This window comes from Nerophis lumbriciformis, linkage group LG02 (genome assembly GCF_033978685.3).
Source record: "Nerophis lumbriciformis linkage group LG02, RoL_Nlum_v2.1, whole genome shotgun sequence".
Taxonomy (NCBI): domain Eukaryota; kingdom Metazoa; phylum Chordata; class Actinopteri; order Syngnathiformes; family Syngnathidae; genus Nerophis; species Nerophis lumbriciformis.
Genome location: NC_084549.2, coordinates 20,675,203 through 20,699,126, shown reverse-complemented (window position 1 = coordinate 20,699,126; position 23,924 = coordinate 20,675,203). Strand labels below are relative to the sequence as shown.

Here is a 23,924-nt window from a genome sequence, read left to right as displayed (position 1 = left end):
AGCTCCCCGTGCTGTCAGCACGCTTGTTCGTATTTTTGAACGATTTATGAGAATAAATCATCGTCTTACCTGCACGTTGCCTCCGGAGTTCCTGCTGCATCTTGGGGGAACGAAACGCGCAGTAAAATGTGACACAAGCGTAACAAACATACTGTTTTCGGCGTCTTTAGCGATGGTGCTAATGAGCTGTATCTGTCCACGCTTGTGTCCGACAAGAGTGTTGGCCCAAGCATTGCAGTTATGCACTTCATCCATATTTTATATATATACCCGGTAACTTTGCACTTGTCTGACGTAACAGATGCCATATACTACATAAAACAACATCAATTTAGTTCTTAGCTTTAAATATGCGAGCTACAATGCTAACGTTACAGTCACATTTTAACAGTAGCATCATGCTAGGTTAGCCTAATAGCTGAAGAACGATAAAATGATCAAACTTACAGCTCCCACGTCTGTAGCTGACTGATTTGTAGCTAAGAAAAAGCTGTCCTACGACAGTTCATGACATTTAAAAAAAATGCTTTGGGGACACTCGATTTTTCTTACGGTTGGTGCTTATAAACACGCTGTAGGGACACATATTGCTGTTTGAACAATATTAACAAGTCTATTTTGCGTAATACAGTAGTTTGTGTTTCAGTTGCTAATTTAAAAATATATGTATTTACAAAGTTATAGTGTGACTTAACGTTGCATTTTCAAATCCCTTATGTCTTTATCCTTCTGGTAACAGATCTCGGAGATTCACGTCACAGGCGAGTCCGACCACATGACGGCAAAGGAGAGATTGCTGCTCTGGTCCAAGCAGCTAACAGACGGCTATGTCGGCGTACGATGCGACAACTTTACGACATCCTGGAGAGACGGGAGGCTCTTCAACGCCATTATTCATAAATACAGGTACTGTGTTACTACAAATGGCAGCCCAATGAGCTTTGTAATGTTATGTGACCTTTAGGGCTTTTTGTTGGAATTTAGGAGAACATTGTTCAATGACATTTTTACAGTACAGAAACTTGAGAGTTACTGAGGGTTCGGGTTGGGGTATATATAATTTTTTTTATAAAAGTAATAAAATATTTTTTCCAAATGTGTACAAAACTCAGAGATTCATACAAACTGGCTTTTATTCACAGACTATACGAATGTATAGTCTGTGTAGAATGTATAGTCTGTATAGAATGTAGGGCTGCAACTAACAATTAATTTGATAATCGATTAATCTGTCGATTATAACTTCGATTAATCGATTAATAATCGGATAAAAGAGACAAACTACATTTCTATCCTTTCCAGTATTTTATTGAAAAAACAACAACATACTGGCACCATACTTATTTTGATTATTGTTTCTCAGCTGTTTGTACATGTTGCAGTTTATAAATAAAGGTTTATTTAAAAAAAGAAAAAAAAGAAAATTGCCTCTACGCATGCGCATAGCATAGATCCAACGAATCGATGACTAAATTAATCGCCAACTATTTTTATAATCGATTTTAATCGATTAGTTGTTGCAGCCCTAATGGAATGTATAGAATGTATTAGTGTAATTTTACTATTCTTACTTACTACTGTTTTTCTACTCTAACCAGCATTTTTAGATTACTTTTAATTCAATAGGGATTACCCGATTAACATTTTTGGCCTCTGATCCCAATCCGATTTTATGGCCTCAGATCTGATTTCAAATCACGACCTGATACTTTGACGATAGATTAAAGAACTGAAAAATGTTTTATAGCAAGTAACCAAAGTAAAGAACATAACACACTTTTATAAAGCTTATCTTATTACATTTAAAGTTTGCTAGTATTTTTTTGCCCTCAAAAACCTCCGGTTTCCAGAGACTTACTCCCTTAGTTTCTAAACAATAACAACCAAAAAAGTTTATGTAATAAAAGAAAAATGAAAAAAAATCGCTCAAATCACCTTTGCATTGTTTATACTCTTTATACTAGATATCAATAGCATCTGGACCAATATACCCTACTTTAAATGGAAGCTTTAGCGGATCGCTTCTTGTGTAGTCCTGCTCGGTGTGCATGTCTTGCATGCTTAGTCTTCCTATTTCCTGTAGTCATTCAGAAATGTAGTTTTTCTCTGGTATGGTCGCAATGATTAGTATTTTAAAGGGGAACTGCACTTTTTGGGGGTAATTTTGCTTATCGTTCACAATAATTATGACAGACAAGAAGACAAATGTTTTTTTTATTTTTGCATTCTAACATGTAAAAAATCGTCTCATTCTAAATAGCTAGCAATGCAGCTAATGGGAGCAATCAATTCTACCTCTAAATCACCTTAAAGATATAGTCAAAAACAGCCATCAATACTTCCTTTACATTCCGTAACCCGTATAATAACCAAGCTGTAACAACATTGTTATTGTAACGAAGAATGAGGAACTCTTTTTCTGGCGTGCTACGGTATTAGCCGTAAAAGCTAACTACGGCAAGCGATAAGCTCGCTTCTATGACAGCACGAAACACTTTGCATATAGCACTGCGATTGAACACCAATCCGTACTGACTGAAAAACATGAACAATCATATTACGGTATCTGTAAAGTATTAGCCCACATTTCATGTTTTGTTTGTACACAGCTAGCCAGACAGCGTATGTACTGTAGTTGTAATAACACGGATGACGTGTATCATGATCGTTATTAAAATGTGACTCACTCGATGGACAGTTGTGCGTCTGGGGACATATTTTCTGCTTTATTTGGGGTAAGCACAACATTTATGTCGAAATAGCTTGTCTCCAAATTCCATATTTGCAGCATTGTGTCACGCCGAATTCACTGTATCGGCTTCCGTCTGCTCCAAAGTTTGACCCTCTTCTTCATGCTCGCTTCTATAAACAACAGTTCACCCTCTGTTCATTCAGCTTCAAAAAGATAAGGTTCTGAATCCTCATTTGGCCAAAAATAGTCGTCTTCATTGTCTGTCACCGAGTCTGCCATGATTAGAAGACACATACCGCCTTAGTACCCGGAAAGTAGCAACACACAGTTGTTGCCAGAAGTCGGAAGTGCGCTGCTATGGAAACGGAAATCAATGCCCCGAGGAATTAGTTCTGGCAATGATTAAAATGACCAAAATACATTAAATATTGTAAATATTACATATTGTTATGAACGTGTCTGTTACTACGTTATATACAGTACAGGCCAAAAGTTTGGATACACCTTCTCATTTCGATGCATTTTCTTTATTTTCATGACTATTTACATTGTAGATTGTCCCTGAACGCATTAAAACAATGACACATGTGAAGTGAAAACCATTTCAGGTGACTACCTCTTTGAAGCTCATCAAGAGAATGCCAAGAGTGTGCAAAACAGTAATCAGAGCAAAGGGTGGCTATTTTGAAGAAACTAGAATATAAAACAACAATCTACAAAGTAAATAGTCATGAAAACAAAGAAATCCCTTTGAATGAGAAGGTATGTCCAAACGTTTGGCCTGTACTGTATATACTTGCAGTATGTATATAAAACATTGTTGGAGGGTTTTGAAGTTGTTTTAGAGGGCTTTGAAGGCTCCAACAGTGACTCCAATTAACTGTTTAAGACATCGGTTATCTTTTCTCTCATAATGGTTGTGAACGACTCCAAAAAAGTGCAGTTCCCCTTTTAAAGCAACTTTGCACTGGTGATAGGCAACCCGCTCGTTGTAGCTTGCTCTCAAATTTGAGCCGGTGTTTTGGCAAGAACCACACCTTCCTGGAATTCATGCAACTCCTGCAAGTGTGTCACAAGTAAAACGGAAATGTAATTTTGTCTCCCGGAGCGTGCATCCATTTTGGAGGAATCTTTTGATGTGAGTACAGTCTGTAGACATGTAAACACTGGGACACAGCTGCGGTAAAGACCGGCAGCTCATCAGCCAAATGCCCAGTATTTAATAAGGCAAGTATATCAATATCATACATTGATATTTGCCGTTTTCAACTTTTCAAGTGATCGGTGATTTGCTGATGAGATTCCGAGCCCAGCTCTGTCCCATTGATTACATGGCTAAAGACTGTACTCACTTGAAAGATTCCTTCAAAAGTAGGGATGTCCGATAATGGCTTTTTGCCGATATCCGATATTTCGATATTGTCCAACTCTTTAATTACCGATACCGATATCAACATCAACCGATATATACAGTCGTGGAATTAACACATTATTATGCCTAATTTGGACAACCAGGTATGGTGAAGATAAGGTACTTTAAAAAAAAATATATATATATATAAAATAAGATAAATAAATTAAAAACATTTTCTTCACTAAAAAAGAAAGTAAAACAATATAAAAACAGTTACATTGAAACTAGTAATTAATGAAAATAGTAAAATTAACTGTTAAAGGTTAGTACTATTAGTGGACCAGCAGCACGCACAATCATGTGTGCTTACGGATTGTATCCCTAGCAGACTGTATTGATATATATTGACATATAATGTACGAACCAGAATATTAATAACAGAAAGAAACAACCCTTTTGTGTGAATGAGTGTAAATGGGGGAGGAAGGTTTTTTGGGTTGGTGCACTAATTGTAAGTGTATCTTGTGTTTTTATGTTGATTTAATAAAAAAAACCCGAAAAAAACCCCAAAAAACCCGATACCAATAATTTAAAAAACGATACCGATAATTTCCGATATTACATTTTAACGCATTTATCGGCCGATAATATGGGCAGGCCGATATTATCGGACATCTCTATTCAAAAGGGATACATCTCTCTAGTCTCAACTAGTTTGCTGTCTGAAGAAAAAACGCATCAGCTATGACGTGGAGATTTTCATTAGTTGTGTCTACACTTTTGTATTCATCTTAGGACGATACACAAGCCTGCAGCTAGGTGGCAGCACTGCTCAATCTAATTAACAGGCTTCCTGTTCTACCCAGTACAGTACAGAGCCAACAGAGGCAGCGAAATGGGACAGTTTGTGACAGGAATGAAAATAAAAAACTGAATTGTACAGATAAATAAACAAATACTAACAATGCTTTACACTTCCAATTAGTAATTCAGTTCAGGTGGGTTGCGGATACATTTTGTCCCTCAGAGGGGTCATAGCACAAAATAATTGAGAGGAGCTGAGCTATGATAACTCTCTTTATTAGTGTTTCCCACAGACTGACAATCTGTTTGCGGCAGCATGGGAGTGGCTAGGATTGCGTTGGGGACGTGGCTGGGGCGGTGTTGATATGACATCATCGTATATTTTGCATAATGGCCTATTTTTATTTCATTTTTTAAATAATATAGTTAATGTTTTGTGGAACATGATTCATGTATGTCACCTGCAAAGTGAAGTGTTCAGATTGAAATAGATGGAATGTATGGGTAACACTGACCATTTACAGGCTGTAGTATTCTGCACTGGCATGGAAACAAGAGTTCAGAACATTTAGAAAGCGATTTAGAAATGTCAATTTGTTGAAGTTGTTATGATCCGCTGCCCGGATCATATTTTTGTTTTTGTTTTCAAGTCACTTGTGTTTTCAGCACCTCTTGAGTTTGTTTCTGTTGCCATGACGGCAGATTATAGTCACCTGCCTCTGGTTAGTGTCCCGGACGCGCACCTGTTGCCCGGGCACTAATCAGAGGGCTATTTAGTTTACGTGCTGGCCTCATTCGGTCTGTTGGTTTTGTTTGCTCCTACGCAACAAGTTACGCTCCTAGTTTCGCTCATAGTTTACATTTTTGATATTAGCATCTTTGCTACCCTCTTGTTTTCCGTGCCGTGGTGCACCGCGCAGCATTTTGTTCTGCAATCAGAATAAATCATTTATTCTCACCTGCAAGCCGCTTCCTGACATCCCTCTGCATCTTGAAAAGACGACCTCCGGCATCACAATGCCACGAAGGCGTAACAGAAGTAGCAATTATATGCCATTCCATAGTTGATTATTTCATTGGTTATCCTCATTTAGGAATGTATTTTCACTCTTGCCAACCTCTTTTTTGTTCCTGTCTTTTCCAGACCCGACCTAGTTGACATGAGCCGGGTGTCCGCACAGACCAACCGCTCCAATTTAGAGAATGCATTCGGTGTGGCTGAGCAACTTGGGGTGGCCAGACTGCTGGACCCTGAGGGTATAATCTCTACACACACTGCAATATTTACTTTCATTCTACATGAACGCTATATAAGTTCCGTGTTCTCGCCACTCTTACCAGACGTAGATGTTCAGTCTCCTGATGAAAAGTCCGTCATCACGTATGTCTCAACCCTGTATGACGCCTTCCCTAAAATACCTGACGGCGGAGAAGGAGTTAGCCCCAATGTAAGTTGATGGCATCGTCCGCAAATGTATCCACTTTGTCCTGGATTGTCCTCATAATGACGATTGTTCTCCAAACAGGATGTTGATATCAAATGGGTGGAGTACCAGAACATGATCAAATACCTCACCCAGTGGATCAAACACAATGTAGCTGTGATGTCTGATAGATCATTCCCCAACAATCCTGCTGAACTTAAGGTATCAAACTACAATATCACGATAAGGATGGGCAATATATGGTCTAAAACAGTGGTTCTTAACCTTGTTGGAGGTACCGAACCCCACCAGTTTCATATCCGCATTCACCGAACCCGAACCGTAATCATAAAATGATGTTATTACGTTAAAGAAATACTAATAAAGATATATTTTACAAACAGACAGTTACAGGAATGTACACATGATCCCATGTTTACATCTCATTGTGCAACATGTGAATGTTTTGGTGGGAACTAAATGCGATATCTGAAAGGGGTACACATTATTTCCAAAGTAGGACCCCCCACCCAGACATATAATACTAGTATGGAGCTCATGAAAAACAATATGTTATAGTCATTGTAAGTGGGCCAAAACACTTATATTAGAAAATAATCTCATGGAAATGACTGCTTTCATTTGATTATAATAATAAAACATTTAACTTGTTATTTAGTTAGGTTTGGGACAGGTGTGCTGCAGGTCCGACGTCGCTCACATGTGCTCCACTGAATGCTCAAGGAGTTTTTGCGTTTGCTCACACATATGGAAAATTAGAGGGAACATTGTTTGGGGGTATCCATAATACGCCGACAGGGAGAAGTTTGTGTTTACACGATGAGTCGGGTGTGTCTGTGTTCTGCCGAATCCCTGAGGCCGACTCACCGAACCCCTAGGGTTCGATCAAACCCAGGTTAAGAACCACTGGTCTAAAATCTATATCGCAACATATATTGCAGCTTCTTGTGATAACAATATACCACAACATGTTATTTGGTACATAAATGATAATAGAACCATTTTAAAACAGTTTCCTGATTTAACTGCTAACATTAGTGGTAGCATACTGCATAATTTCCAGTTGTATTATGTACTCAAAACTATTATTAATCTACTTGCTAATTGTAATGTTAAAAGCTTTCTGTTATAACTGGTTTCTATTTCCACTTCTGTTAAAACCTAATAATCACTTATTCTTCTGTTGTTTGGATACTTTATATTAGTTTTGGGCAGTACTAGAAATCTGGGTATCGATCCAATACCAAGTAGTATTGGTCATACTAACGCTGATACTTAACATTTCATACTTACATTTTTAAATAACAACTGTAATCTGACAAACATACAGGATGGCAGGGTAACAATATCAATTATTGTGTCTATTATTTACGTATTCCCTTTTAGTACGTACAAAATGTATTATAAATAGTGCAAAACAATTAAACAAAAGCAAAAACTACTATTGGCTCTTATTTACTGAGTTTGTTAACCATAACAAAAACAAAAAAATAGTGATAATAAAAAAGTATCAACATAATCACTGTAATATTGACCATATACTCGTACTATACTTGGTATAGTATCCGCCCACCACTGTTTACATTCAAGAGCTCTAGCTTAGCGTTTAGCTATTCTTTATTGTATTCTCTTACGGTGTGTAATGTAGCATGTTTTGCTAATCCTCGGCCTCCAGTGATAATGGTACTTGTACGAAACTTTGTTTGTTTGCCGCCTTGATTAGTGACTTAGAAAATTAGCCGCTAGCTTGCTAGTGAGGACACTGCATTGTGTTAAGGACGCCTTTGTTTGCTTGTCGCATTTACATTTGCAGGACTCAGCTATAATGTGTCGTCAACATGAATTATCGCAATATAACGATAGTATTTAAAGATCCATCGTCAGCCGTATTTACATAATTTATATCACCTTTGTCAAGTTCATGGCCGGGGGCCCAGATCTGGCCTGCCACATCATTTTATTTGGCCCACAAAAGCCTGGAAATAATGTGCGTTAATAAAAACACTTTATCTTTATCATTAAACATATTCATTTTTTTTGACAGAAAAATTGCATGTACTGCATTAAAGTTTATGTCTTTTAGATGTAATATTAGCTCAAAGGTGTCAAACTCAAGGCCCGGGGTTCTTTCTGGCCCGCCACATCATTCTATGTGGCCCTCGAAAGCCTGGAAAAAACGAGTTTCAATAATTTTTTTTTTTACTAAATGCATTCGTTCTTTCAATTTTGACAGAAAAAAAAATGCATATTTTAAACTTTAATATTATCTGATCATGCTAATTATATTATTATATACTGTAGGGCTGTGAATCTTTGGGTGTCCCGCGATTCGATTCAATATCGATTCTTGGTGTCACGATTCGATTCAAAATCGTTTTTTTTTTTTCAATTCAACGCGATTCTCGATTCAAAAACGATTTTCCCCGATTCAAAACGATTCTCTATTCATTCAATACATAGGATTTCAGCAGGATCTACCCCAGTCTGCTGACATGCAAGCAGAGTAGTAGATTTTGTAAAAAGCTTTTATAATTGTAAAGGACAATTTTTTATCAACTGATTGCAATAATGTAAATTTGTTTTAACTATTAAATGAACCTAATATATGACATATTGTATCTTTGTGAAAATATTGGACACAGTGTGTTGTCAAGCTTATGAGATGCGATGCAAGTGTAAGCCACTGTGACACTATTGTTAATTTTTATTTTTTTTATAAATGTCTAATGATAATGTCAATGAGCGATTTTTAATCACTGCTATGTTGAAATTGTAACTAATATTGATACTGTTGTTGATAATATTCATTTTTGTTTCACTACTTTTGGTTTGTTCTGTGTCGTGTTTGTGTCTCCTCTCAATTGCTCTGTTTATTGCAGTTCTGAGTGTTGCTGGGTCGGGTTTGGTTTTGGAATGGGATTGCATTGTTATGGTATTGCTGTGTATTGTTTTGTTGAATTGGTTAATTAAAAAAAAAAAAAAAAATAGATTTTTTAAAAATGAGAATCGATTCTGAATCGCACAACGTGAGAATCGCTATTCAAATTCGAATCGATTTTTTCCCACACCCCTAATATACTGTATTGCAAAACTATGTGAGATAAAAACAATTAGTTAAATATCTGCTTGTCACCTTTATTTATGATTTTAAAGCCAGTTACACATACAAAAATCTAATAATCAAATGCATATGCATTTCGATTAATCATGAGTAGGGATGTCCGATAATGGCTTTTTGCCGATATCCGATATTCCGATATTGTCCAACTCTTTTTAATTACTGATACCGATATCAACCGATATATACAGTTGTGGAATTAACACATTATTATGCCTAATTTGGACAACCAGGTATGGTGAAGATAAGGTACTTTTAAAAAAAATTTATAAAATGAAATAAGATAAATAAATTAAAAACATTTTCTTGAATAAAAAAGAAAGTAAAATAATACAAAACAGTTACATAGAAACTAGTAATTAATGACAATTAGTCAAATTAACTGTTAAAGGTTAGTACTATTAGTGGACCAATCATGTGTGCTTACGGACTGTATCCCTTGCAGACTGTATTGATATATATTGATATATAATGTAGGAACCAGAATATTAATAACAGAAAGAAACAACCCTTTTGTGTGAATGAGTGTGAATGAGTGTAAATGGGGGAGGGAGGTTTTTTTTGGGTTGGTGCACTAATTGTAAGTATATCTTGTGTTTTTTATGTTGATTCAATAAAAAAAACAAAAAAAAACGATACCGATAATAAAAAAAACCCGATACCGATAATTTCCGATATTACATTTTAACACATTTATCGGACATCTCTAATCATGAGTAATGCATAATGTAAATTGATTTTAAAAAAGCGGCCCTCTGAAAGCAGCCATTCCTGCGATGTGGCCCTCAATGAAAATGAGTTTGACACCCTTGTATTAGCTGATCATACAAGAAACATTATATTAACTTACCCCCCCCCCAAAATCAACCTAAATATCTGTTAATAATTTCAAGTTATCTATCATCCATCCATTTTCTACCACTTGTCCCTTTTGGGGTCGCGGGGGGTGCTGGAGCCTATCTCAGCTGCATTCGGGCGGAAGGCGGGGTACACCCTGGACAAGTCGCCACCTCATCACAGTTATCTATCACATTGTATGTGAATAAAAAAAATAATAATCAAATGCATAGACATTTGATGCATTGTGCATGCATAGTTGAATAACACATTGGGGGATTATGCATTGAAAATTAAATAAATTCATTGTTACATGAGGGCAGCCTTTGCTAAAATGTGGCACTTGAGTGAGTTTAACACCCCTGATTTATATCGTATATCGTCTACATCGTGCAACCCTATATCACAAGTAGCTTTTTAATCAAAATAAAAAAACACATGCATATTTGTTTTGATACTTCATTGCTGCTCCTCTCTCACAGGCACTTTACACACAATACCTGCAATTCAAAGAACGCGAGATCCCGCTGAAAGAAAACGAGAAGACAAAAATCAAAGATCTCTACAAAATGCTCGAGGTACACACATTCCAGAGAACAAGCCACGTGTTTTTGAAAAAGACATCAATGTCATCGCAGTTGTGCACGTTTGACAGGTGTGGATCGAGTTTGGACGTATTCAGTTACTGCCGGGTCATCACCCCAACGACGTGGAGAAGGAGTGGGGCAAACTGATTGTTGCCATGCTGGAAAGAGAGAAGAGCCTGAGGCCTGAGGTGGAAAGGTATGCGAGTGGTTGAATACCCCTGTCATGCCAAATAATTATCCAATAATCTTTATAGTATCTTCAGTCTGAGACGCCCACAAATTAAGTGTCTGATACTGTTTAATCATGTTACAAAACGCATGAGTGCTCCAGGACACTTTATTACTCAATGTTTACTTTTCTAAATTAACTATTTTGCATCAACAAAAAGTACGGTACGTGAGTCAGTGTAAAAAATGTTGGCAAGCAGTACTATATTTATCGCTTATTGCTCAAAACAACTGCATCTCATTTGTTATTTGTATGTAACTGGCTCTGACATTCGCTGCAAACATCCATGCATTCATCCATTTACCACCGCTTGTATGTTGATGCAACTAATTGGATCTCAGGCGCATTTGATTTTGTGGCATTTATCGTAAATGTTTCCTATAGTTACTGGGTGTGGGTGTGCAATACAGGTGAAACAGACGCTAGTGTGGCTGTGTAATAGTGAGTTATGTATGAAATGTGCTAGACAATGGGACAAGCTTTTAGCTCATTGGCTAGCGGCTGCTCCACTTGACTCTCAAAACAGTGGGCATGTGTGGACACGTGATCGAGACTGGGCAGGATGCATTGCTGATTCCACGCAGACTACACGTGATCTGCGAAAGAAAATAGCTGCCAGTTAAAGGGGCTGTTTGCAACCTTTACGCCATTGGTCCCCAAACTACGGCTCGCGGGCCAGATACGGCCCACCAGCGTCCAAAATCCGGCCCGCGGGAAGTCCTGAGTAAAATAAAAAATCTACATACCGTATTTTCCGCACTATAAGGCGCACCTTCAATGAATGGCATATTTTAAAACTTTGTTCATATATAAGGCGCACCGCATTATAAGTGCATAGAATAGACGCTACAGTAGAGGCTGAGGTTACGTTATGCATCCATTAGATGGAGCGGCGCTAAAGGGAATGTCAACAAAACAGTCAGATAGGTCAGTCAAACTTTATTAATAGATTACAAACCAGTGTTCTGACAACTCTGTTCACTCCCAAAATGAATAAACAGCTGTTTTATTATTTTCTCCGAGGTAAAGTCAGTGACATGGTGTTTTGTTTATCTTTTAACAACAGCAAGGTATAACATGTAGTGCAACATTTATATCACATAGTGGAGGGGAACTTTTCCCTGATTCAATAAACAGGTAAAAAACAGTGATACTGTTACGGTAAATCAAACGTTAGTGCAATCACAATATAGTAACACTTGAAATAGTGCAAAGCAATAACAATATATCAATAACTCAACGTTGCTCAAACGTTAATGTCACACAACACAACAAACACAATAAACATGTAAAGCTCACATTATGAAGTTATTCCTCATCCACGAATCCCTCCAATTCTTCTTCTTCAGTGTCCGAATTAAACAGTTGGGTGAATACGGCATCCAACATGCTCCGTCTTGTCGAAGTCGTCATTAATGGAGTCAGTAGAATGCTGCTCTATTCCCGTATTCTACTGCGTGACTGATCGTCTTAAGTTTAAACTCTGCGTCGTAAGCGTGTCTCTTAATAGGAGCCATTTTGGGGTCTTTACAAAAACAAACAAATGGAAATGAAACGGCACGCCTCGCGCAGTCATATATCCCAGCAGGGGAAAATGAAGACGGGGGAAAATTAAGTCGGCGGCTGCTTACCGTAGTTGCGATTGATTGATTGATTGAAACTTTTTCCTGTTGGAGGCTCAATATTGGTCCATATATAAGGCGCACCGGATTATAAGGCGCACTGTCAGCTTTTGACAAAATTGGAGGTTTTTAGGTGCGCCTTGTAGTGCGGAAAATACGGTATATATATATATTTTTTTTTACTCAAGACTCGGGACTTTTTTCATATTGTCTAAAAATACTTTTTCCTATCGAAAACGTGCCGTTTGGATGCTCCCTGCGTATACGTTTGGACGAGACAGTGGTGAGTGACAATTTTCTCAGGCTGACGAGCAATCTTTATTTAATATAATTTGTTATCTCAAAAAATATATAGTAGACCCATTTATCCATCCATTTTCTACAACTTGTCCCTCTCGGGGTCGCAGGGGAGCTGGAGCCTATGGCAGCTACATTTATACGTTCTGTTAAAGCACTAATGGTAACATAAGCTAAGGTGTTCTTATTATATTTTTTGGTTCAAGGTTGCAAACTTTAAACACATTGTCATTAACAGTTGTGGCTGTAGGAAACCTCCTAATATAGTCTTTTGTTGTTGGTTACACAGGTGTTGTTGGTGTGAAACTTTTTGCGTGTTGCACTTGTCGTGCTGTTGTTTACCATGAACTTATCTGCGGTTTAAATGCTGACTCAGCAGTTTGTTCTTAACCACTTGACAAGGTTGGTTCTATTGACGCTGTGTTTTGCAATATACTTGCTGATAGTAGCAGTTGGTTGACACCAAGTACTCGTGACATGTTAAAAAACAATAACAACAACAAAATAAATCATGATAAGAGGAAAACCACAAAAGAAATGATACAAAGAAAAATAATAACAATACAGTCATGTACATATATAGAATTAAATTGTATGAAAAAACATGAAAAATTAAAACAATACATAATGATTTTTTTACATCCAAACAAAAGTAGGAATCCATCCATCCATTTTCTACCGCTTTTCCCTTTCTGGGGTTGCGGGGGGTCGCTGGAGCCTATCTCAGCTGCATTCGGGCGGAAGGCGGGGTACACCCTGGACAAGTCGCCACTTGATCACAGGGCCAACACAGATAGACAGACAACATTCACACTCACATTCACACACTAGGGCCAATTTAGTGTTGCCAATCAACCTATCCCCAGGTGCATGTCTTTGGAGGTGGGAGGAAGCCGGAGTACCCAGAGGGAACCCACGCAGTCACGGGGAGAACATGCAAACTCCACACAGAAAGATCCCGAGCCCGGGATTGAACCCAGGACTACTCAGGACCTTTGTATTGTGAGGCAGATGCACTAACCCCTCTTCCACCGTGCTGCCCAAGTAGGAAATCCATCCATCCATCCATTTTCTACCGCTTATTCCCTTTGGGGTCGCGGGGGGCGCTGGAGCCTATCTCAGCTACAATCGGGCGGAAGGCGGGGTACACCCTGGACAAGTCGCCACCTCATCGCAGGGCCAACACAGATAGACAGACAACATTCACACTCACATTCACACACTAGGGCCAATTTAGTGTTGCCAATCAACTTATCCCCAGGTGCATGTCTTTGGAAGTGGGAGGAAGCCGGAGTACCCGGAGGGAACCCACGCAGTCACGGGGAGAACATGCAAACTCCACACAGAAAGATCCCGAGCCCGGGATTGAACCCAAGACTACTCAGGACCTTCGTATTGTGAGGCAGATGCACTAACCCCTCTGCCACCGTGAAGGAAATCGTGATTCATAAATTAACTATCTAGCTGTCATCTATACAATAACTAATTTACTGGTCTTATTTCAATATATCATTAATTGGGGCGTAGTGGGTAGAGCAACCTTGCCAGAAACCTGAGGGTTGCAGGTTCGCTCCCCGCCTCTTACCATCCAAAAATCGCTGCCGTTGTGTCCTTGGGCGGGACACTTCACCCTTTGCCCCCGGTGCCACTCACACCGGTGAATTGAATGATGAATGATAGGTGGTGGTCGGAGGGCCGTTGGCGCAAATTGCAGCCACGCTTCCGTCAGTCTACCCCAGGGCAGCTGTGGCTCTGAAAGTAGCTTACCACCACCAGGTGTGAATGATGGGTTCTACATGTAAAGCGACTTTGGGTACTTAGAAAAGCGCTATATAAATCCCAGTTATTATTATTATTATTATTATTATTATTATTATTAATAATCTTTATCTCACATAAAACACATTTTTGGCACAGACATACTAATACATTTGCACATATATAGAAATAGGCACACAATAAATGACCATGTGGTACAAGACAGCTGTTTTTCTTTTAAACATTTTTTGACTGCAGGCTGCAGCAGGTTTAAGATTTCAGTCTGTTGTTTCTGTCAGTGTTTGTTTGCAGAGTGGACCTTATTTCTATGGAAATCTATTTTTGGACATCCGTTGACAATAGTTTGGACAAGTTGACATTACCACTCATGCCTGCATGGTTTTCCAAACACTCAATATGAACAGCAATAAAGTGAGGGCGTATTTTACAAGCTGTCAGAAACAGCAATTACAAGCCTTCGGCTGCTTTTATAAAGGGACACTGTCTCAACATGCTAATTTGGTTTCGCCTGAGGATAGAAATATTATTTCAGGGTGGGTTTGCTCTCACACCCTCCTCACCTGATTCTGAAGCTATAAATGAGAATGGGTTGTAATCCCTTCTGTCTGATCGCGTCTACGATTGCACACGATCGTCATGGTTAGAAGCCCGGCTGCAGGACTGTAAAGTGCAGTTGACAAAGAAAGATGGCGTACCGGAGCAGGCTCTCGTCTAGTAGCAGTTTCACCAGCTACGGATCCGGTGATGCTGGCTACATTAGACCGGAACCTTGTTCAATGAGCAGCCCTTTTGTTCTTAATAACAACATCGCCTATGGATCCAGGTGGGTTACGGGCTCAGTGTTGAGGGCGTGCTTGACTTTTTGTTTTCCTGTGACTTAGCGTAAACAAAATCCAACTTATTGCTTTGTTTTGCAGGCTTGAAATGCTGCAGCAGCTTGCAAACAGAGTCCAGCGAGACTGTGTTCATGGTGAAGACAGGCTCACGTTGGCTCGAAGTTCCCTGCAATCTGTAAGTTATGTGTTTAAAATGTAAAAATTAAATTCATAATGTGAAAAAAAATAATTAAAACAATAATAACAGTGCCTGTGTAACCTACCGGTAGACATTTCCGATCTGAGTTTTAAAACAGGGTTGCTGCACAGCTGCACATAAAAATCCTGGGTGTTGTGTATTGTGTACAAAAAGAAGGAAACAGTGAAACTAAAATGGCTCACCTGATGAATTCAACATGAACTACAAAATAATTAATACTGGGGCCACATGTCCACGCACAAAATTCAGTGACACAAAACAAGAAAGGATAAAAAAAAAAAAAATTCTAAATTAAACAATCAATACACTTTCCTGCAGTTACACCATGGGTGTCAAACTCATTTTAGCTCAGGGGCCACATAGAGGAAAAGCTACTCCCAAGTGGGCCGGACTTGTAAAATCATGGCATGATAACTTACAAATTAAGACAATTTCATATTGTTTTCTTTGTTTTACTTTGGCAAAAAATACAACAAGCACATTCTGTAAATGTCTAAATCACAAATATTCCTCTTGACAAAACACATCAAGTTAGTTGAAAATCCAAGGAAAAAAATGTATTTAGTTTCAAAAACCCAACGAAGAACACAATAAACCTACACTTTGTCTCAGTGTATCTACAAAGCCATCAAAACTAAGTCACAGCCTGTCTGGGATTGAAAAGATTAAATAATAAAGAGATAACAACTCTTCTAGGTCTTAAATACCTAATTTTTCATGTCCACATATTAATCCTGTGCTAGTTCAACAAACTACAAACGGAGGTAGAAACTATTCAAGAGGTTTGAGTTACACTCTGTGTTCACTTTTTTCTTTTGCAACAGAAACATTTTGGGGCAATTGGGTGCCAAATAACGACACGTTCGAAGCAGAAGACGTAAAACCTTCCGTTTTACGTTTCATTTTAATCAACGGGGAAGAACCGCAGCCACGCTTTACTGTGTACCTCTTGCTTGGCCTCGGTATAAACCATTTACTTGCCTAACAGAATTGCTATTGCGACATTCAGTGGACACATTTAAAAACAGCAGTTTCTTTGATCAAAAAACAGCTAATCTTTACACTTAGCAAACTCATCTCGTGGGCCGGATAAACCGGTTCCCACGGGCCGTACGTTTGACACCCGTGAGGTACACGGACGCCTACCTTTCATGTAAGATTGTGGACAAAAAAGGGAAATGGAAAGGCATGTCCAACACATATAAAGAGGCAGGTGTCGGAGCTATTATTTGACAAGCATGAAACAAACATCAGGTATTTCCTTGTGACATACACCTTTTGTGTAATTATACATACAATTAAACATAAATCACCCTGTTACACTTCTCAATAAGACATTTCCTAACAACAATTGCGATCCGGAAGCAAATAAAGTAAATCCATCAATATATCCCTAAAGGAGGGATATTCAACCAAATTGTTTTGGGGACACATTTCCAGAAAGCTAAGGACTGTGGGGAGGACATCTTCCTTCACTATTATTATTATTATTATTTTGTATATTCTAGGGAGCCAGCGTCCTCGATAGTAGACGTTTGATTTTTTTTTTTTGTCTATTAATTTTGTTGGAGTTACAGGAGTGCTCTGCTGTTTTAAGGACCTCATGCAAAAATCTGAGTCTCTCACAAGTTTTTTGAACTGAACTCGCGGGCCACCAGTTGAATAGCCCGAATGATGAAAAAGAGAGGACTTAAAATGGAACTTTGAGGAACACTAATAGTATAGCTAAATACGATGAACAAACAACTACTGACTGTATCTGAAGCATACTTGCCAACCCTCCCGGATTTTCCAGGAGACTCCCGAAATTCAGCGCCTCTCCCGAAAACCTCCCGGGACAAATTATCTCCCGAAAATCTCCCGAAATTCAGGTCCGCTTTCCCACAATATAAACGGTGTGCCTGCCCAATGACGTTATAACTGTAGAATGATCGAGGGCGAGTTCTTGGTTCCTTATGTGGGTTTATTGTTAGGCAGTTTCATTAACGTCCTCCCAGCGTAGTAACAACACACAACAACAGCAGTCACGTTTTGGTCTACCGTAAAGCAGTTCGTCTGCCGTAAACAGCAATGTTGTGACACTCTTAAACAGGACAATACTGCCATCTAGTGCATTTGATGAAAGCGCTTTTGTGCGTGCCACACAGCAATGCATCATCAGAGAGGGTGTTTAGCATGGTTAGTAAAATAGTGACAGAGAATAGAACAAGGATGGACAATTCAACCCTTAACTCAACAAGTATACGTGTATGATTTGAAGTGAACAAGCTACGGCAACACCTTAGTTACATAAATCACATTATGAAAAATGTGTAACTGCCAAAAAGGAGAGGACTTAACGCGGTGCCTTGAGGAACTCTTCAGTTATGTAAATCACAAGTTTAGACTCCGGTGTTCTATGTTTTTGCTGGCAAGGTTAAAATGTCAATGCAAAGATCTGTCAATGTGTTAACAGTGGTCCTAGTTCCTCTATACAATAGTTTTCAACTGAAACGACTGGTGTCATTGAATAGCCCTGCCCTAGAGGGATGGATAAATGAATACATATCACAAGAATATGTGTCCTTATATAGCCTGAAACTGGCTGAGAGCTTTACTTCATGTCCAAAACAGAACATCCACCTCGCTCTGATGTCACAACGCTGCCAGATTGATAAACCCTGCTAACAGAGGAATCCAAAACAGCATGCAAGCCCACATCAAAATGCATGAACCGCTTTGGCATTGTATGTTGAAGAAGTTCATTTAGCCTACTGATGTGTATTTATAAATGGTTGATTTATATAGGCTAGTAAGGTAGCCGAAACTTGTCAGTTACAAAACATTACCTTACTAGCCTATATAAATCAACTATTTATAAATACGCTTTGGCATTGTTTAACATGCATCATAGGTGCCCTTAAAATGACTTCTATACTTATGTTCAGCTCTATGGTACCTAAAAAAAACCCCTCAAATTAAATAAATGACCACAACATTCTTGGATGGCAGGGCGCTCACCTATAAGGGAGTTGAATAAAACTGTATACATTGTAGAAGTGCAGCCTACCCTCAGAACACAATACAGTCGGTGCTTCCATGTTTTGCATTTTCTGTTCACTTCAAGCACATTTTCCTCAATTCATTTTCCTGTTGATATAATTGAAATTAGTTTAGCTTGTTTGAAAATAATGCATTTCCTTATATTTTTTTCCAAATTGCTGGATCCAATGTCACATTTTTAAAACAGACTTTTTTTCCCCTCTCTCTCTTTAGGATGTTAAACGTCTTGAGTCCGGCATTCAGTTCCAACATGAAGCCGAGATTGCTGGCTACCTGTTGGAGTGTGAGAATATCCTCAGACAACAAGTGGTGGACATCCAGGTCCTTCTCGATGGCAAATTTCCTTTCACAAATCAACTAGTTCAAAGGTAAAATTGTACGGTTGTAGATTTGAAAAGAATACTCTAAAAATCACATTGTTACATTACAGGGTATCAAATCTACGGGATGATCTCCTATCCCTGAGAACGCAGTATGCTTCCGTGTACAGCAAAGGGCGCATGTTAACAACAGAGCAGACCAAAAAGATGATCTCAGGCATCACCCAGAGCCTGAATTCGGATTTTTCCCAGAACAGTTCCACATTCACCTCAAGCCTTACCCCGGGTGCTTCAGAGCAGACTTACATTAGTAGCAGACATGGGACACACATGCAGATCCCCAAACCCTCAATGAAGTCCTCACTGGCTGATTCCAGCTTGACTGCAGAAGAAGTGAACATGAAATATGTCCAGGACCTGTTGAACTGGGTGGAAGAGATGCAGGTAAGCCCTCAAAGCCTTGCAAGAGTTGGCCGTGCAGTTTTTAGTAAGTGAATTTGCGTTGTTTTGTTTTCAGTTACAATTGGATCGCTCGGAGTGGGGATCTGACCTGCCAAGCGTGGACGCACATTTAGATAACCACAAAACCGTACACAGAGCCATCGACGAATTTCAGACGAGTCTTAAAGAGGCCAGACTCAGCGAGGTAAGTTAATTCTCTCTGTTTTGAATGATGAAGTAGCTACTGTGGAACCTCTAAAGTTGAACGCACTTCCTTCCGTGATGCTGGTTGACTTCCAAGTTGTTCTGATAAAAAAAAGAAACTTAATTAAAATAGGTTTGGTAAATTTGGTACCGACCGTAGCCTGTTGATACTATCGAGTATCGATTCACACTAGCTCGATGCTAATTTACATTGGATTTACCATAGACATGCTAAAGATTAGCATTAGCTATTTTACATGCCGATTTTGACACTCCGGGCTAGTGGCAAACACAAAGTGATGTTCACAAAAACAAAAAAGCGAAAGAAGAGAAGAAAACACATACAAACACTCATGCACAGACACACACACACAACACTGTTGACAATAACAAAACAAAACATGGTATGGCACTGAGGATGGAGGAAAAATGCCACCTTTGAGGCATCCACACTGGAGAATACCTAGATTTAACGCCATCTAAAAATAATTTAAAACATTTGATAAAATATATGTAAAAAATAAAATATAAATAATATAGATAAAGTAATTATAGCAATAAATAAGGTAAAAAATAACTCAATCAAAATTAAGAAATAATAAAAGGGTTTAACATGATCAGTGAAAAGCCTGATTAAAAAGGTGTGTGTTTAGCCTTTTTTTTTTTAAATCAACATAATTATGTTAATCATATAGTCATAACCATTCCTGTGGTGTATTAAGATAATTTGTATCTGGTCCCATGGTTATGAATACACATTTCCTTACCATGAATGACCTTCTGTGGCGGCATCACAAAATAACAAAAACACCCGCGCAAAATGCTACTTTTAAGGCTTTTTTTCCTTCAGAAAATGTTGATTTTGTTTGACATCAGAGGTTCCACTAAATATGTCAACTTCAATCTAATCCTCCTTATTTCCTGCAGATTCAGATGAATCCACCCTTGAAACTTGCCTATTCCGAAAAACTGAGCAGTTTAGAGAAGCAGTATGACAAACTACTGGTAAGCGACGTCTTGAGAACAGTCTATATCTCAAATTGCACTTCATAATTTATATTTGAACATTAATCCTTGTTTGTTTGTTGTATTTCATTCATTTAAGGCCAAGCAAAAAACAATCAACATAACATTTAAGATAAACAGTAACGAAAAGGAGCAGAAAGAAGTCAAACGTATATCTGTCCCCTATTCATACAGTTACATTTGTTGATTAACTCAGAAGACTAGCTGTATATATTTATAACATACATATTTCACAACATAAAACAAAATAAGTAAACATGGAAATAATAATTGACTCCAAATCATATGTTTTCATTGTCATAATTTGTATATATTTTTGTCCTTCTCAGAGCTGTTCAAGGGATCGTCAAAGCTCCTTGGAGAGCCTGCAGGACTTTGTGTCGCGGGCCACCCGTGAGCTCATCTGGCTCAATGAGAAGGAGGAAGAGGAGGTCGCCTTTGACTGGAGCGATCGCAACAGCAACGTGTCCAAGAAAAGAGATTACCACGCTGTGAGACTCGTTTAAAATGATTCCCATTCCAATACATTTGATGGAAATGGTGTAAATACTTGGATGTGTCCAAACAGGATCTGATGAAGGAGCTGGATGAAAAGGACGAAGTGATCAAGTCTGTGCAGGACTTGGCAGAACGTCTTCTTTTAAGGAACCACCCAGCCAAGCTGACTATTGAAGTATGTCAACATATTTAGTCCAATATGAGTTTTAATAGCAATCTGGTCTCCACCCTTCATATTAGGAGGCTTTCCACACATGGTTATTGTTTGACTCATTTCTCTTTTGGGTTGCCTGCAGGCGTACAGAGCTGCCATGCAAACACAATGGAGCTGGATCCTGCAGCTGTGCTCGTGTGTGGAGCAGCACCTTAAAGAGAACGCTGTTTACTTTGAGGTGTGTCACGCTTTAAAGTCTCCTCTCTGAGCACACCCCCTCATGGCTCTTTTCTTATTCCCATTGTGCAGTTTTTCAGTGACGCCAAAGAATCCATGGACTTCCTTAAGAGCTTACAAGACTCCATTCAGAGAAAGTACAGCTGCGACCGAACCAGCAGCCTGCATCGATTGGAAGATCTCATTCAGGAATCCATGGTAACCTTGCACGAGTGCAATACGTAGAAGTAGTCTGAAGTACAACAGAAGGCAATATAATTTTATTGGTGTCACATTTAGGAGGAGAAAGAGCAGCTTCTTCAGTATCGCAATACGGTCGCAGGACTGATGGGGAGGGCCAAGAATATCGTGCAGCTCAAACCCAGGAACCCTGATTGGCCTTTAAGATCCTCCATCCCTGTGAAAGCCATCTGTGATTATAGACAGATAGAGGTAATTCCAAAATTTGACTGTGCAGTCCAAAGTATTGGGCCACCAGTCCATGGAGTTATTAACCTGTTGACATTTTTGTTGTTTTCAGCATTTGTGAGGTCACCAAAATAGCCTTCCCTGAGATGTTCCCACAACATTTTCAGCATAGAATTGTACAACATTTGTCGAATAATTAGGATTTGAAGATTTTTAAGGGTCTATCCCAGCTCTAGATCAGTAAAGAGGACCTGCGAGGATTTTAATCTACATTTAAACCGCTTGCTTGTGGTCTAGATCAGTGGTTCTCAACCTTTTTTCAGTGATGTACCCCCTGTGAACATTTTTTTAATTCAAGTACCCCCTAATCAGAGCAAAGGTTTTTTTGGTTGAAAAAAAGAGATACAGAAGTAAAATACAGCACTATGTCATCAGTTTCTGATTTATTAAATTGTATAACAGTGCAAAATATTGCTCATTTGTAGTGGTCTTTCTTGAACTATTTGGAAAAAAAGATATACAAATAACCAAAAACTTGTTGAAAAATAAACAAGTGATTCAATTATAAATAACGATTTCTACACATAGAAGTAATCATCAACTTAAAGTGCCCTCTTTGGGGATTGTATTAGAGATCCATCTGGATTCATCAACTTAATTCTAAACATTTCTTCACAAAAAAAGAAATCTTTAACATCAATATTTATGGAACATGTCCACAAAAAAGTTAGCTGTCAACACTGAATATTGCATTGTTGCATTTCTTTTCACAGTTCTTTTTGACAGACATTTTAGTGAGGGTCAAACCATCATGGCATGGGGGAAACTCTGGGTTTATGGTAATGAATGGAATAGCCTACTTGATTTGATGTTCAGTTTATGAACTTACATTCATATTTTGTTGAAGTATTATTCAATAAATATATTTATAAAGGATTTTCGAATTGTTGCTATTTTTAGAATATTAAAAAAAAAATCTCACGTACCCCTTGGCATACCTTCAAGTACCCCCAGGGGTACGCGTACCCCCATTTGAGAACCACTGGTCTAGATAATATAAATTGAATAGGCTTTAGTGTAAATTTAGCACACATTTTTTATTCAAAGTCACTTCTATAACCCGTTTTTGAAAAGTGTGTCTGCAAGATGTTCGATTCTCGAGGCGCCCCACCCTCTCCAAAATGATCATCAATTGTCTTTTGAAAATGTGCAGTGTTTTTTTCTTTTTCATAAGCATTACCTACAGCAGGGGTTGGCAACCTTTACCACTCAAAGAGCCATTTTGACCCGTTTCACAAATTAAAGAAAACAATGGGAGCCACAAAACTCTTTTGAAATTTAAAATGAAATAACACTGCATACAAAGTTTTTTTTTGCTTTGTGCTATGTATAAACCAGGGGTCTCAGACACACGGCCCGCACCTTAATATGAAAATTTAATGTTAGTGCGGCCCACAAGTTTTATATGAATGGCGCTTGACAGCGTCATACTTTCCAACCCTCCCGATATTTCCAGGTGATTCCCGAATTTCAGGGCAACTTTTCTCTCGAATGTCTGCTGATTTTCACCCTAACAACAATAATAAGGGCGTGCCGTGATGGCACTGCCTTTAGCGCCCTCTACAGCCTGTACAAACAGCGTGCCAGCCCAGTCACATGTTGTATGCGGCCTCTGCTTACACACGTAAGTGACTGCAAGGCATACTTGGTCAAAAGCCATACAGGTCACACTGAGGGTAGCCGTATAAACAACTTTAACACTCTTACTAATATGCGCCACACTGTGAACCCACAC

The 23,924-nt window shown here is 38.7% G+C and overlaps 1 protein-coding gene across 1 annotated transcript in view; it reads left to right on the top strand.

Annotated features, from left to right (window-relative positions):
• The window catches only part of dst (dystonin), a 245,852-nt gene that overhangs the window by 104,124 nt on the left and 117,804 nt on the right, over positions 1-23,924 (top strand). The window contains exons 9-24 of the mRNA XM_061958270.2: positions 740-906; positions 5,995-6,107; positions 6,192-6,298; positions 6,377-6,496; positions 10,733-10,828; positions 10,906-11,033; positions 15,682-15,775; positions 19,055-19,209; positions 19,272-19,605; positions 19,679-19,807; positions 20,734-20,811; positions 21,162-21,323; positions 21,401-21,505; positions 21,627-21,722; positions 21,794-21,919; positions 22,001-22,153. Of these exons, the coding sequence (XP_061814254.1) occupies positions 740-906; positions 5,995-6,107; positions 6,192-6,298; positions 6,377-6,496; positions 10,733-10,828; positions 10,906-11,033; positions 15,682-15,775; positions 19,055-19,209; positions 19,272-19,605; positions 19,679-19,807; positions 20,734-20,811; positions 21,162-21,323; positions 21,401-21,505; positions 21,627-21,722; positions 21,794-21,919; positions 22,001-22,153 (2,163 nt within the window). The remainder of the gene's footprint in view (positions 1-739; positions 907-5,994; positions 6,108-6,191; positions 6,299-6,376; positions 6,497-10,732; positions 10,829-10,905; positions 11,034-15,681; positions 15,776-19,054; positions 19,210-19,271; positions 19,606-19,678; positions 19,808-20,733; positions 20,812-21,161; positions 21,324-21,400; positions 21,506-21,626; positions 21,723-21,793; positions 21,920-22,000; positions 22,154-23,924) is intronic.